Below are 15,938 nucleotides of genomic sequence, written 5' to 3'. Positions count from 1 at the left end.
GACTGCACAAGTTGATCCCATTTACATTCAGGTCCAGTCGGGTTAAAAAAATGCCACTGGTTCGGGTTGGACTCGGGTCTAATTTTCTCGGGTTTGTCTCGGGTTGGCTCTTTCTTTAAAAAAAAAAAAAAAGATTTCTGCACGTCATTTCGGATCGGGTACATTTCTTTGGACTCGAGAAGACCTCTAGTATAAAGCCCTGTAATTTACTGTAAATCACTACTGAGAGAGAGAGAGAGAGAGAGAGAGAGAGATGAGAGAGAGAGAGAGAGAGAGAGAGAGAGAGAGAGAGAGAGAGAGAGAGAGAGAGAGAGAGAGAGAGAGAGAGAGAGAGAGAGAGAGAGAGAGAGAGAGAGAGAGAGAGAGAGCTTTATCAAGTGAGGTAGATATACATAGGCGTGTATAGTATCACATTAGTTATGTCAGTTTCTCTGGTAATCTTGTTTGAAATTGAATAATCTAATTTACTTTAAGTTATGATGTTCCACTAATTTTCCAGTCAAGGCACTTCCATTTTGCTACTCTTATGCCTCTGTGATTCTGCTGATCATCTTTCCCACAGAGACAATGATTCAGCCTGTAATAAAAAAAATCACAGATCTCAACACTTTCTCCATGACATTTTATAGACGGCTAATAGTAATGTTTTCTGTCACCTGCAGGTATTTCCATTAAGAAAAAACCCTGACACCTCAACAATAGATGTATAAAATAGATTTCTGAAGAGATGTCACTAAATGAGCTCAGATATGTCAAGTCTATAAATACCCATACCAACTAAAGTCTCATTTGTATCGATTTAAATATTTCCTAAGCACATTTGTAAGAAACATCAGAGTCAAAGTTGATCCTAAAATAAAACATCCAGCCTGATCTCACAGGAACTTGTAACCGTTTTACAAGGTGGCTAATTTGTATTGATTCGCATGATGTGAAGCATAAAATAAATTAAAAAAGCAATAATGAAGGCCCACTCCTAAACGAAAACATATCATACGAAATTGCACTAATGAGATCATATGAATTCATACGAATAAGCATTCTCGTAAAAATAGTTATGAACTGCCATGAAACTGTGTTGAACCATCTGGAAACATCAAACCTCCTGAGCATGAAAGAACAATAAAATATCTAAGCACTAAAATTGCCCCGTTGGGGGGGGGGGGTCCACACAATAACACTTGGGGGTCCTGCCCAAACTCTAACTCGCGTGACAGATGTCTATCACTATCAGGATGAACAGAAGGGGTGGAAGAGTTATATGGTTATTGTTTTGTGATAGCCTAGATTTGCTGCATATACACTGCAGAGGAAAGATCAACCTCAGCATATACAGTATGACAGCAGTAAACAAGCATCAGGGTCATCAGGGGCACCCTTCTCTTCTTGGCCACCAATTTCTGATATGAGCCTGGACCTGGGCCGACAACATGAAAGCCAAGACTAGAATGATTTGAAAGCGTCATTTACAACCACTGCCCACACTGTTGTCAGGATAAGCACGGTGAGTCACAGACTTAGAAATATTCATTGCGCAAAAGCCATTACATTCCTAATTGAATTGTACCCTTGCCGTAATAATGCTAAGCAGGCTATTTGTACCGATACTTTATTTTGCATTCAGCCAACATTTACAAAAAAAATATTTGTGAAGACTCTGTCATAGCTGATGTGGAAAATTGGCTTATTTTCCATGAAGGTACAAGGTCGGTATATCTAAAGGTAGCACGTTCTGAAAGAAGAGATAAAGATTAAAGGGCGATTTATAGTCGTGCGTAGGTCCTACGGCGTAGCAGCTACGGCGTAGGTTCCGCGTCGGTTTTCATTTATACTTGTGCGTCGCCGTCCGCGTCGACGTGCAAACACACGCGAAACCGCTGGTTGGCAGTAATCACGCGTGTAACCACAGTAGCAGCAGAAGTCGTCAGAAAAGAAGAAGCTAAGCAAGTTAACCCACAAACGAAGAAGAAATAGCAACTTGTTGTGTATAATTTAAGAAGACCAGCAATGATGGAAGTAAATAAACAGCGACTTATGTTGCAGTTTGAGTTAAATCACTCCTCAACTTGGCTCATCTTTGTTTTCACCGTCTCAACCGGAAATACCTATGACGCAGTTTTTTTACCTGACGGGAGGGGTTCTGGTGGACCAATCACAGAGCTTGCGGTCCGCGTAGAGCCGACGCGCTGTTAGGAATTTTGTGAGGTGCGCGTCAGGCTACGCAGAGCTACGCACAGGCTACGGATAGCCTACGCCGTAGCTACGGCGTAGCACCTACGCACGACTATAAATCGCCCTTTAGCGTAACAGAGGCGGTCTGTCTAGTTAGTGCATTTGAACCTACCCAATCCTCCCATTTCAATATTCATACAAGTATGTTGAGGAGTTGTACAGAATAACAATCAACCTCCGTTGAGACATCCGAAAGATATAAATCCTCAAGAACAATTAGCTAATAACAGACATGGAGAGGCAACGGGGACCAAGAAATCTCAGACCACCTAAAGGACTGTCATCTCTGATTGCTCAATTACACATTTCGCCAAAGGACCTTCAGTTTACAGGCATTGATTGCGCATAGATTCTCATAGCAGTAATTTGTGCTTTCTTTCAGTCGGGGAAACTATGGGAAAGACACACTCCAGCACACAGCAGCTGAGGGGCATGGCAGAAGAAAAGGATACCGAGATGCTGCCGGCGACTGGCGTATTTTGTCTTCCAATGGCAGAAAGCCTAGACTGGAACAGTAGCCAATAGACTAATCTAAAAACTCAGAGTGTGCCATGAAGCTAGTTTGCTTAGTAAGAATGACAATGAAAATCAGAGAGCCTCAGGCTACACCTCTGGCGCAAGCCAGTTTTGGGGCGGGGTGCGAGGTAGCTCAGGGAGTTCATTTGTCCGTGAGCGCATCATCCACGCCAGATCTGTGAGAAGACAACCAGTGATGGGAAAATCTTTAACAAGCTGAAGAATAGTGAAGTGACATTACGAACATATAGGAATGAGAACAGCAGTGAGTGTTTCTTTGTCAAGTATACGTCACTGGCGTTTATTCAATGTACAAGCTGCCAAGGTAAGCATGGCAATATCAAGCACTTTCAGTCTTTTTTCTTTAACGAACCAAAGTAAAGGTTTGGCCTTCATCAACACTTACAAAATCTCCGCTCGGAAAAGTCATGCTTAAATAACCCTGAAAGTAAAAAAAATAATCCTGATTTAATGAACATTATCTGTAATTTAACACTTTTTCATGCTTGCCGCTTTGAAAGGGCTTTGCTCTAAAGTAAGCTTTTTCCCACATGGTTGATTTCATTTGAAGTTGCCATAATCTTTGTGTGCATTCCTCTGAGTCTACCTTTCCTGAAAGATGTCAAATCTCCTCCACAGAAGTTACTTTTTTATGAGACGTATATGAAAGAAAGTCAAGAATTCACAACAGAAGGTTACTTTCTACACTCACACATACTTCTGCAAGATTAAAGTTAACTCAAGCTTAAAAGAGGCTCACTGTGTCTCGAAGAAATGATGGCTAATGCTGCTAGATCTTCATAGATGAAAACAAGTTTCTTTCCTGGCTAAAAACAAACATAAAATGGCATAGGTCCAAACACTAGAGTATATACGAAATGTGTATCCACATTCAAAATTGTTTGTGTAGTGGTTATTTATTTGAAATGTCCAACAGTCAAAACAATACAGTAGGGCTGGGGTAAACAACTATTTATTAAACGATTAATCGGGCGATTATTTTTTCCGATTAGTTGACTAATCTAACGACTAATTGAACGATTAATCTAACGATTAGTTTTTGTTGATTGATTAATAAAAACCATAATGTATTTCAAATAAATGCCAACAACATTTTTTATAATATACTTTAAAGGTTGGATCAGCGTTTTTTGGCCAGGGGGTGGCCTAAGTTTTCTTTTTTGATATTTAATTAACTTTAATGACAGAGACAGATTATGCTTATAAGATCGAATGCAATAAAATGTTTATTCGTTCAAGACGTACAGTAACCAAACGTTTACTATAAAAATCACAAAGACAGCTATTTTGACATATGAGCATTTGTCCATTTAAGCCAAAAAGACGCGAACATGAAGTCGTTTGGCTGTGCACGTGCGCTATCGGATATGCGCGTCGCGCTATTAAGTTCAATGTGGCAATCCAGTCCAATTAACAATCATACAGAAACCTATAAAGATCAATAATAAAAACACAGTGCTGGGTTGTGTTGTAAAAACAAATGCCAGTCGTAGACTTTATTCAGTCCACAAGAAAATTACTATACACACTTCCAGCCTATATACGCTGAAATCATGTAGTATTAGCAATGTACAACTTCACTTACATCCTTTTAAAATCATTCCAATCGGCGACATGGGGTGGCTGTTGTCAGGTTTTACACTTGCTTTTTGTACCTAACAAGAGCCACCCCCTGTTGGTGATTGGTTGGAACACTTTATTTTGGTTTTGAGTTGTTGGTGAAACCAATTGTTTTTGTGTGCAGATCTCAGAGCCCAGGCTGCCTATAGAAACGCGTTTTTTTGACAGCCTGCTTATGGGATGGGCAGCTAGCGGATCGTTACGAAAGATTAGACGAATGTGATCATTAATTTTTTGCACATGAAATTTAATGTTTAATGTTTTGGTCTCACACGTGCGTGTTGCGAGCTGGTTCGAAGCGTCGACGCAAAAATATGACATAGACGGAATTTTGACGTCTACAGACCTACAATACAGTGCATTTAATGTATACAGCACTTTTTTTGCAATATGTGTATTCTCTATGGATTTATCCCATGACTATAATGAATCTAATGCAATGATCTACCAATTGAGCTGAATGAATACTACATGTATGTAAACTTTTGGAGTTTGGCATACATGAAAAGTTTTGCTGCTCAGAAACAAAACACAAATGGCTAAGCCCACCGGTGGCAGTGATTATGGCTGGCTGTTTCTTTGATACTGCCAGATGTTTAAAGAAAAGCAGAAGGGCTTAAACACAGCAATGTTTGTTTTTTAATCAAAATTGGCTATAGCTGTTCTGAGTTAACAAGCAAGTTAACCTGTAAAAAGCTTCTGAAATATGTTAATGAAATCCACAGCTGGTAGACAGAGTGTGTGTAAAAGAGTGGTGGATATCGGGTCAGCCCACAATCGGCCCTTCTTGATGAGCTCATTAGCAAGCTGAGGTCCGCCACATAGGGGGCCATTTACTTGATTCAACTGAGTGAGAATGTGAACATTTCTCTTTGTCCATCAATTACAAGCCAATCAGTACATGATGAGGATAAAAGAAAACTGTCTACACTGTTATGAAGGCACTTAAGTCTTATTCTTTGAATGTGAGACTTGGTAATATGAGAGAGAGAGACCAGCAGCAAATGCTTTGGCAATACAAATGTACAGTTTTTGTCATGCCAATAAAGCACACTTTAATTGAAATAGAGAGAGAGAGAGAAAGAGAGAGAGCGAAAGGGAAGAAAGAAAGAACCTGCAGGTACACATATCTGGACCCAATAAATTTTTGCTTTACTTGTTAAGATTTTATTACCTTATAACTTTTTTATTTTTTTCAATCATAGGACACAATTTTAAAATTCCCATTTTGTCGACGACCGTCAGAGCTAAAAACAGCTGCATTAAGAGCCTACATGCACAGGCAGAGCACAGCTGATGAGAGTTATAAAGATGTCTACCCTGTCGGCACCTGAGGACAAAGCCTACTGTGTGCTAGTCTGCTTCGGTGAGACCCAAGGATAGGCTTTAAATAAAGGGTCGGAGAAAATACTACAGACCGACAAACTGTGATGGCCACTGGATGCTCTCCCACACAGCTGTCCATGCTCAGGGCAGGGTCACCTGTCAGTGGTGTCCTCCCTCTGGCCAACAACACCATCCAGCACCAAAAACAAAGCAAAGCAGTGCCACCTATCCAGCTAATTTTCATGTCACCTGCAAACCTGCCACACTGAAACATCTCAATGAAAAAACTCACAGTATGACATTCGAGACAGTTTCAGTGGGAAGAGAAAACCACGAAAGTGTGTGGCAAAAGCAAAAATCCACATAAAACGAAGACCCGGAGGAACGCTCTCACATGAAATGTGTATTCATGTGGTGTTTTTCCCATTGCAACGTCCATCTTCATTTTTAATCAAGTTTCTTCATTTAAAATCAATTTTGCATGCATGCTTTACCAGAAAAGAAGATGTTCATCAAGGGCTCAGATGTTTACGAGCACGAACGCGAAGTGGGACCGAGGTGTTTTAGAGAGTGGGGTAAAAAACGTACATTGATTAAAGATCACACTATAAAACTCTTAAATGAAATTGCCTCAGCTTTTTCAATTACTTTTTCAGATCAAACTGTAATTCAGCGACTCAATAGCCTTCAGAAACAGATTTATCAGTGTTGCAAAATAAATAATTCAAAATAGCAGACGGGAGAGAACAACCGTTCCGCTATCCCGCAACTGGCTCCAGCTTAAACCCCTGCAGTTGGGACACCTGTGTCCCAGCAGCATCTGGGACACCTCTGAGAAGATGACAAGGCCAGCAACGAGATGTAACTAAGAGTGACGGTGTAGATCTGGCTGCCTGGGAAAACCAGCGGGGGGGTGGTTGTCTTTCATAGCAAGACCAAATGGCTTCACCATCCAAATCAGCTTGTATAACACACACCCAGATGTCCATTTTACATATAGCCTACAAAACAACAGCAGTTACCGCTTTTAATACACATTCTAGTAACAGTTACGGCACTCTCAAGGAGGCCAACCTGCCAGCTTTATAAATAACCTGTGAAACACAAACTCATAACATTAAAGTAGATGTTATTCTCAAGAACATTGCCATTCTGACACTGTAGGTGGAAGTGTAGAGTCGTCGGATTTGTTCCCATAACTGCCACCGCTCGCTAAACCTCAAAACAGCTATCGCACCAAACGCCCATATCAATTTCAGCTTCATTTAAAAAACACACTCCCAATACACAAGTTGCTACTTCACTTTTTAGTTATTTAGTTGACTTTCAACAGCAGTACACTTTTTTAAAGGCACAGTACATATGAAGTTAAAAGTGTTATTCACCAGTACTTAAACAATTCGTGATTTATGTATGATAATTGTTAAAAAATGCAAGACTTCAATGTACGTTCACTGAAAGCAGATTGCTGTAGTCCAATGGCAACAGAGATGTTACAGTATGTATGTTTGATTTGGATGTTACCTTGCAGAGGAAGCTGATGTTGAAGCCGAACGTCTGGGCATTTCTAGAGCCTGCGTTCATGTAATTCCCCACCAGCAACACTATTTCCAGAAGCATGCTGAATCCTTCACTTTTCTTCACCTCTTCACAGGCGAAGGTCACATTCATGATGTCCGGACGGATGTTGTTCACCTGTTCCTCGAACGTCAGCTTGAACAGAATGCCGTTCAACCGAGGACGCAGCAACTTGACTGAACTCATCTGAAACGGGCAGAGGACAACTTAAATATCACACTTTCCTCGCATCAAAAACACATATACTCAACACTGCAGTCTAAAGTCTATGTAAAGTATTGTCCCTGACTCATTTTGTTTCTCCTCATAGGGAAAGGCTACATGCATGTTTGCTAAAACAATGTCTACATGAATATTTCATATTTATAATAATTATATTTTTAATATTAATTAAATATTATTGTTAAATAGTATTAAATATTACAATAAAAATTATATATATATATATATATATATATATTTTATAAACGTAAATTAACATTAACACAAAAAAACACTATTTATAGAAGAGTATCACTTTTGTCCTGAGATAATCCAGACATAAAAGGTGGCCTCATTGGTAAGTGCTTCTGTGCAATATTTTTTTATTAAAGTCATTTTGCTGTACAACAGTGAGATAATTCCTTTTTTTTAAAAGTGAATTAATGTCTTCATATAAAAAGTGCACGTTTCACACAATGTTAATTAACGTTTATGCAAATATTATATACACACACATATATATATATATATATATATATATATATATATATAGACCGTTTCAGCAGTAACAATATAAACAAGCGGCTGTCACGGTCCGCACATAACTTCCGGTAAACTCCGCTAAGAATAAATAACAACAAAGTTCTTTAAACGTAGTTTATTTATATAACAAGCAAAAAAACAACACATAGATTACCTAGGAAACCAAAACTTTTGTTATTTTTGACGAGGCATTCGTTCAAGAGATCAGTTTAGTAACTAGTCAGACCATTAAAAAAACGAAACCGGAAGTAAGGTTCGGATCCAGACGTGTATCACGTGCGTCCAATGAAACCGTCTATATATATATATATATATATATATATATATATATATATATATATATATATATATATATATATATATATATATATATATATATATATATATATATATATATATATATATATATATATATATAAATATTAATAAAATATTATTATTAAATTGTATTAAATATTACAATTAAACATATATGTATTAATTATTAAATATAAAATAATAATTTAAATGCTAATTAATTATAATATATATATATATATATATATATATATATATATATATATATATATATATATATATAAACGTAAATTAACATTGTGTGAAATATGCACTTTATTTTGCTTTAAACTACTGGATAAGTCTGGATTTTTTTTTTACAAAATTCTTTACAGTAAATGTTAAAGTAGGCAGTTTACCTATAATTATATTTAACCATAATAACAGCAACACTAAAACTGGTTCTGGTGCTGAAGTGAGATGACATTTCATTTCAGTAGTAAAAAAAACTGTTAGGCGGAGACAGGAGAAGAAGCAAGGAGACAAAACAACAACAACAAGGAACCTGCAAAAGCTGCATGGAGATGGAGGGCGACCTCAGACACTCTCGCTCCACATTTCTGCATAATCCAGCGCTCGCAGGCAGCCCAGAGACGCCATCAGGATGTTCCATTAACGCACACATTTATTCATCTTTATGAGCAAGTTGTCGATCAAAAAAAAAAATGAGTACGCCCCATGCCCCCGTGCACTACCTCACTCCACCTTCTCCTGCACCCCCAGATTTGATTTCTCCGTATAAGAGGAAATCACAATAAAAGAGTGCGAGCTGGTGACAGCTCTAAAGGGAGATGAGCAGAAAGTGACTTATTTCCCCGAGGAACAGTGCGAGGTGGTGCTGATGAGGTGCTTCTACAGGCTGCCTGTATATTACCCGCCTTGAGCTCAGTCACAGGAGGAGACTGTCACAACATGCTTCATTACGCCCTCCAAAGACTCAGGTAGTGAAAAACTCGACAAGGGGCGAGAGGGAGGGAGGTTTATGTTTCTTCGCACTGAATTGATTTTATGAGAATCTGCTGTCAAAGACAGCTATGTAAGGGAAGGCATGCATATGCATCAAACTAGATGTATCTGTGTTTGACAGTGCTACATCAAAGTGACAATGTAAGGCGGGGTTTAACTATGGAAATGATTGAAGCACATAAGGGGGTCTTATAGCCAAAAATGAGAAATTCTGTCATCATTTACACACCATTGGTGTAACCAACTTACACGGCTTTCGTTTTTAATGAAACACAAAAGGAGAAGTTAGGAAGAATAGATGAAAAGTAAATGAAGGCCAAAGCTGTTAAGCTGCAAAAATGGGAGATTGATTGTATCCAAAATAGGGCTGGGAGTAATGTAACCAATTACAATATTGAGTTATACTTCAAAAAGAAAATAAATGAATGTATCCTAACCCAGCAAGCAATAGTCTTCATTTCACTATCTAGGTCAGGGGTGTCCAAACTCGGCCCTGGAGGACCGGTGTCCTGCAGAGTTAACTCCAAACTTAATCAAACACACCTGAAGCAGCTAATTAAGGTCTTACTAAGCATACTAGAAACTTCAGGGTAAGGTGTGCTGTGGCATTTTGGAGCTAAACTCTGCAGGACACCGGCCCTCCAGGACCGAGTTTGGACACCACTGTTCTAGGTTAACTATAGACCCAATGCAGAACGACCATGAGTAATCCACGCCAAAATTAACTTGAATTTAGTTCCAATTTGCCAAAATAATTTGCAAAATGCACTGAAAAAAAAAACTCATTCAATTTACTATTTTTTTAAGCTAAGTGGTTGCAATCAATTTATTTAAGCTACATTTAAACAAAAGTTTTTTTTTCTGTAATTTTTGTTTAAATTTGGCTTAAATAAATTGATTGCTACCACTTCCCTTAAAGAAAATGAGTAAATTTAAGGAATATTTTTTTTCAGTGTGCATAATATTCTGATATGTTAGCCAGGGCTTAAAAACGAAAAAAATTATCAATCGTTTCACTCCGAGCAGAATCGATATTTTAACGTTTCCGTTTTTGCGTTCCTCATTGAACATTTACGTTCCGAAAACGGTTTACTTAGAAAAAATACCGGTTAATAACGTTATTTTAATTCAGGCTATACTTTAACAAATGCATGCATACAGACTAATTTTCACACAAAAATAATAACATAACACATGATATAACTAAACTTCAACATTTCATTAATTGTTAAAACCACAAAAGAAATACCTGCATTCATTTTAAGTATAAACAGCTGAAAAAAACGACCCGTTTTCAACCATGTCTTTTACTGGTTGAAACCGCAGCATACTCTGCTGGATGTTTATGTTAAATGTGCCTCTGTAAGTTACCTCAGTGATTCCCGGCTACTGTACTTCTCCCCCACATCCTTCAATATTGCAGACAGACTTGTTAAGACTAACGAATAATAACGAAAAGGAATTTCTTGGTGGCGACCCATCTAAAAAGTAATTGACAGTGGTATAAGTCCCCTGGCTTTTTTGAGTTACAGTTTGCATCTTCATATTTCCAAGCAAGTTTTAACTTAAACATACCTCTGAACATTTGATGGGTAGCTTTGTGGTTATTTAAGACAAATGCTATCGGGCCGGAGACTCGATGACTGCTGCGCGGGCATTTCACTCACGCTATGTGTCAAAGTCACTCACGCTTGATGCGTCAAAGTCACATGTTGTACTGTTCAAATCATGATTGGTCACTGATAAGTACAATATTAAAGAAAACGATAAAATAACGTTATTAACCGGTTAATGGTCATTTAAAATAAACGTTTCTGTTCAGAACGATTAAAATTGATTTCGTTTTAGTTTTCGTTTTTGTTCCTGTTAAAATTTCGTTCGTTTCCGGTTTTCGTTTTCGTTCCTTGAACCGGTTCAGAGCCCTGATGTTAGCAAAGTGATTACAAAGAGTTTCATTTTATTTCAATTGTAAAAAAATATGCAGCATAAAGTTACAACTTCAACCTACAAAGTCAGTTCAATCTACTTTTTTAAGTTTTGGCTGTGAAAAGTTGACACAACTTATAAATTGAAGTTGAAATTGTTACAGTAATATAACATTTTATGTTGATTGGACAAAAATGTTGGGTATTTTACAGTGCATTTATATTTGGTCTATAGTTAAATGTCGTTTAAATTTTTACTGACAGCTCAAATTTTGCCTAGTTTTAGCCTTGTTTTGAGCTCTGTTTCGAGGGCTATTAGAAGTTTTTTAACAAAATTGCTTGCTGGAAATTGTTATTTTTTCTTATGGGAGTTCAAAAAAGTTATTTTTGAAATACTTCACATCACTAATATACAGTACCTTTTTGTTTAATAAATGAAATAAAAATTTTACATACCGTACATACTTCTTGAATCTGGATATTATGTTAGTTAAAATTGAATTGCATAAGATACATTTACCCCTAACACTGTTAGAGCAAAACTTTTAATGCATGGATAATTTTTTTAAGTCTGCATACAGATGTGGCCTTTAAAAACGCGCGTTTTCTCCCGCGGCATTCGCCAAATCGTCTCGCGGAGTCACGCAGAATTCTGCAAGTGTTTTCGGGGGGGCTACTTTCCCTTTTCCCTTAATGTGTTTCGCTTCACAGAAAATCCACCAGGTGGCGCATAAAAAACTACATTTTTATATGCGTTGTCATTGCGGTTGTTTCCAGAAGTTAATAAGGGCATTGCTGAATATTTAACATTTCTATTAAAACAGCAAAGTGACGTCAACCAATTCTTGCCAGCATAACAGCGCATACATATATAAAGATGACTGTACGTGCAATGGGCATTTATACTAAGTGCAACAAAGAATTTAGTGTGAGCCTAATACACTTAACTCTATTTACAATGTATATCTTAATTATTTGTGTTGTCGAATTTTGACACCGTTTCATTGTTTGTTCATAATATTAATAATTATGTCCGTTTTTCTAAAAGTATTAATATTTTAAAGAGATTCATGTGGTATAAAAATACATGTTTTAAAGTTAAAAATGTTGTAAAAATATAGTAGTATTATTGTTCTTAATATATTAAGAACAATAATATGACACATGTATATTGCGCTAAATTGCTTTACATATGGAAAGAGGAATTCTTCTCAACCACCACCAATAAAGTTTAAAAAATATTCTTTAAAAACGGCGTTTAAACCCACGCAGAGCGAACATGAAAACATGGGCCTACATACTGTACAGTGGGCATATGATATCTTTATTTAGTTTTACATATTTAAAACTTTAATAATACCTTTCTTGCGCATATAGGCAGTCAGTGTTATGATTTTTTTTATCCTTTCAGCCGTTATTCATAACAGTAAAAATATTCAGTGGCTTTGTAAATATATTACTAAAATAATGGATTAAAGTAACTTTATAAAATCTCTTAATGTCACTTATGTATTTTTTAGTTGGTCAAAACAAAATAAATTGCTAGAAATAGAACAGACATTTTAATTTAAAATGTACATATATTATAGGCGTATATTATAGGTCCTTCCAGATATCTTATCTCAGACGTTCGCAGTCAACACTTTTAAAACTTATTTATATAAAATCTAATGTATAAATTAAAAAACAAAGTTTTAAGTTAAGACAATAATAAATATGTTTATTTTTATTGAAAGAAAAACGTAGAAAATGTTATTATGGGTATAGTTGATGCAAATAAAGTGTGCGGTATACAAAAAATGCAAACAAATTATTTCTAAAAGTGGCAAGATTTTAAAAAGATAAAGGTGGCATAAAGAAAGACATGAGAAAAGTAGAGGTATGCAAAAGAGCACAGTTTAGTTATTGTTAATTAAAGCGGTTTTATACACCTTTGTTTGAATTGACAAGCATTTTATTCGCCACTTTCAACACATTTTGTGATTGATTTACTGATTTATTACAGAAATTGTTGTCAGAAGCAAAGCTATTGTACAAAGCATCTTTATATGTATGTTTTAAAGTTAAAAATGTTGTAAAAAATATATTAGTATTCTTTTATATTAAGAATAACAATATGATACATTTATATTGCGCTAAAATGCAATATACATTATTCTGCAATATAAATTATTCTCAACCACCACCAATAAAGTTTAAACATTATTCTTTAGAAAAAAAACGGCGTTTAAACCCGTGTTGCGTGGAGCGAACAAGAAAACATATGCTTACATGCTCAATCGGCACCGGGCGGGTATCCTTTTCCTCCAGACCTTGACGCATGGTCGCGGAAAAGCGAGAAATATATTTTTTTTAAGTAAAAATATTTTGCACAATTGATATATTACTTATGAATATTTTAGGAAATTATTTTTGACACACGTAGGTTATTACGTGTATTTTGGATTTTAATTTCATTACTGTGCCTATCCGTGGCCTCATCCGAGCGCACTTTCTTTGTCTTGCGTCTTTTAAAGACATTGGTACAGCACCATGACCCAGAAAAGACTCACACACCTTTCCCTGATGCATGCCCACACAGAAATACTGAACTCCCTGGACATTCGTCCCCTAGCTCATGAGAGACTTTGGAATTTCTATTATACAACCGGCGCAATGCGCGACGCGAGTTTTTTCTGCGCGAGTAAAGAGCGCATTGATAATATGCGTATTAACGGAATGACAACGCGGGTTTGTTTATTACATACATGGATGCGCAGCAGCACAAAAACGCTTTTTAATATGAAAAATTAAAGGATTAAAATGTAACAGATTATTATTGAGTCTCTTGGACATAAATGATGATCAATTATGAGACGTTAGAAGGCTTAAATAGCTGCTTCATCTGTAGCTAAGTAAATAAATGCTTTGCTTTAAACAAATGCATCTACTTTTAAATGTTTTTTTTAAATGCTACCCAACGGATTTATTGTATATAATGACTCTGCACCTGTAGATATGGTGAGATGAGAAAACATTTTAAGTAATCCTTTTTAAAAAAACATTTCGCTGTCCAAGTGCTGAAATTGCTCTCCACACGTTTGTAAATTCTTTATCTTTTGTTTGTAACAAATAGAGTATTTTTACAGTACAAACCTTATATAAAGCCTATTCTAAAAATGTAATTATACACCATGTATTTCTTTATAAAAGTATACAATATCAGAACTAAACCCATCATTATTTTTGTTCAAATTATGAATTATTTATAAGTTTAAAAAAGACAGTAATAGTACTATTTAGTAAAAAAAAAGATCTATATAAAAATATACTAGGTATGTTAATGTGAGAATATTTTACATCTGTCGTGTGATTCTAACTTAAAAACGAAAGTAAAATATGTTCGTCCGCATGGACATTGAAAATTGTGAAGTTTAATTAATATTATATGTTGTTATAATATTATATGTTGTATGTAAATTGTAACGAAAGTAATTCCCCCTGGGATAAGTATTTTTGCTTCTGATTAATAGCGCATATTCATCTGAGAACTGATGATGTCTGTGTGTTTCAGACCCTGGCTGTGTGCCCTGAAGTGTATATGACAATAAAGTAGTAAATCTCAATGTATTTATTTTTAAAATGTATTTTAAATAGGCCTATAGGCTCATAGGTTTTTTGGTTAAAAAATTCACAGCACCCCCTGTTCAAAATGACTTCCAGCGGCCCTGCCTTGACGCTTTGTGTGTTCGACTTTAAATGTTTTTTTTTTTTGTTTTTTTTTTATTAGAGAACATATGAACATTAATACAGAAAACAGGCATCAAAATAGAAACTTCCAAAGTTGAATAACAAAATAGTTATAAAAATAAAATAGAAGACATTCACAGGACGCCAAATACAGACTCATAGACATTAACAATACATGTACCTTTTACATTTTTACAAGTTTAAGAGACTTCATTAAAAGAGTGATTTCTTTTAAGAAAACCAGGTGTAAAGGATAAGATTTTAACAATCTACATTTATGAATAAAGAATTTGCCATACAAAATGAAGAAATTTACCAAATTGTAAATGTTTTTATCATCATTCTCAAAGTAACAAATAATATCTTTCATATTAAATGTTATGACTGTGTTAGTTTTAGTTGATAGGACAGAAAAACATTCATTCCAAAATGCCTGAACATTTTGGCAATCAAAAAATAAATGACATAAAGACTCCTCAGTATTATTACAAAATGAACATTCGTTCCCAATGTCCATAAATTTAGAAAGTAGTAAATTAGTTGGGTATATTTTGTGTAATATCTTCAAATGAATTTCTCTCACTTTATTTGAAATACAAAATTTATAGGGCAGCAACCATGCTTTACACCAAATTACATCTCTTAGAATGGAATTCCAATAAATTTTTCCTCTTGGAGTAACTCTCTTCCTTTCATGAAAAACTTGTCTAATATCTTTATTAGTGCATTTTTTTTTCAAAAATATTTTTTCGACTTTAAATGGTGCGGCGCTGACTGGTCGGCGTATGACATCAGAGTACCGCGAGAGCAAAGGTAAAGTCGGACCATTTGTAACATTTCGACTTGCTCTCGCGGTACTTTGATGTCTTCGTTGCCGAACTGTCTGCGCAGCGCCACATAGAAACGCCCTTTGACTCTTTAAGGCAAAGTACCAGCAACATGAGA

General features: G+C 35.9%; 1 protein-coding gene across 8 annotated transcripts in view; it reads right to left on the bottom strand.

Moving 5' to 3' along the window:
* The window catches only part of diaph2 (diaphanous-related formin 2), a 505,065-nt gene that overhangs the window by 175,548 nt on the left and 313,579 nt on the right, over nucleotides 1-15,938 (bottom strand). For all 8 annotated transcript variants that reach the window (XM_065273074.2, XM_065273073.2, XM_065273078.2 and 5 more), the window contains one exon: nucleotides 7,240-7,479. In XM_065273074.2, coding sequence (XP_065129146.2) covers nucleotides 7,240-7,479 — 240 coding nt within the window. The remainder of the gene's footprint in view (nucleotides 1-7,239; nucleotides 7,480-15,938) is intronic.

The sequence above is a fragment of the Paramisgurnus dabryanus genome, chromosome 16 (assembly GCF_030506205.2).
Source record: "Paramisgurnus dabryanus chromosome 16, PD_genome_1.1, whole genome shotgun sequence".
Taxonomy (NCBI): Eukaryota; Metazoa; Chordata; class Actinopteri; order Cypriniformes; family Cobitidae; genus Paramisgurnus; species Paramisgurnus dabryanus.
The sequence above is the reverse complement of the archived record's forward strand: the minus strand, read 5'-3'. Positions and strand labels throughout refer to the sequence as shown.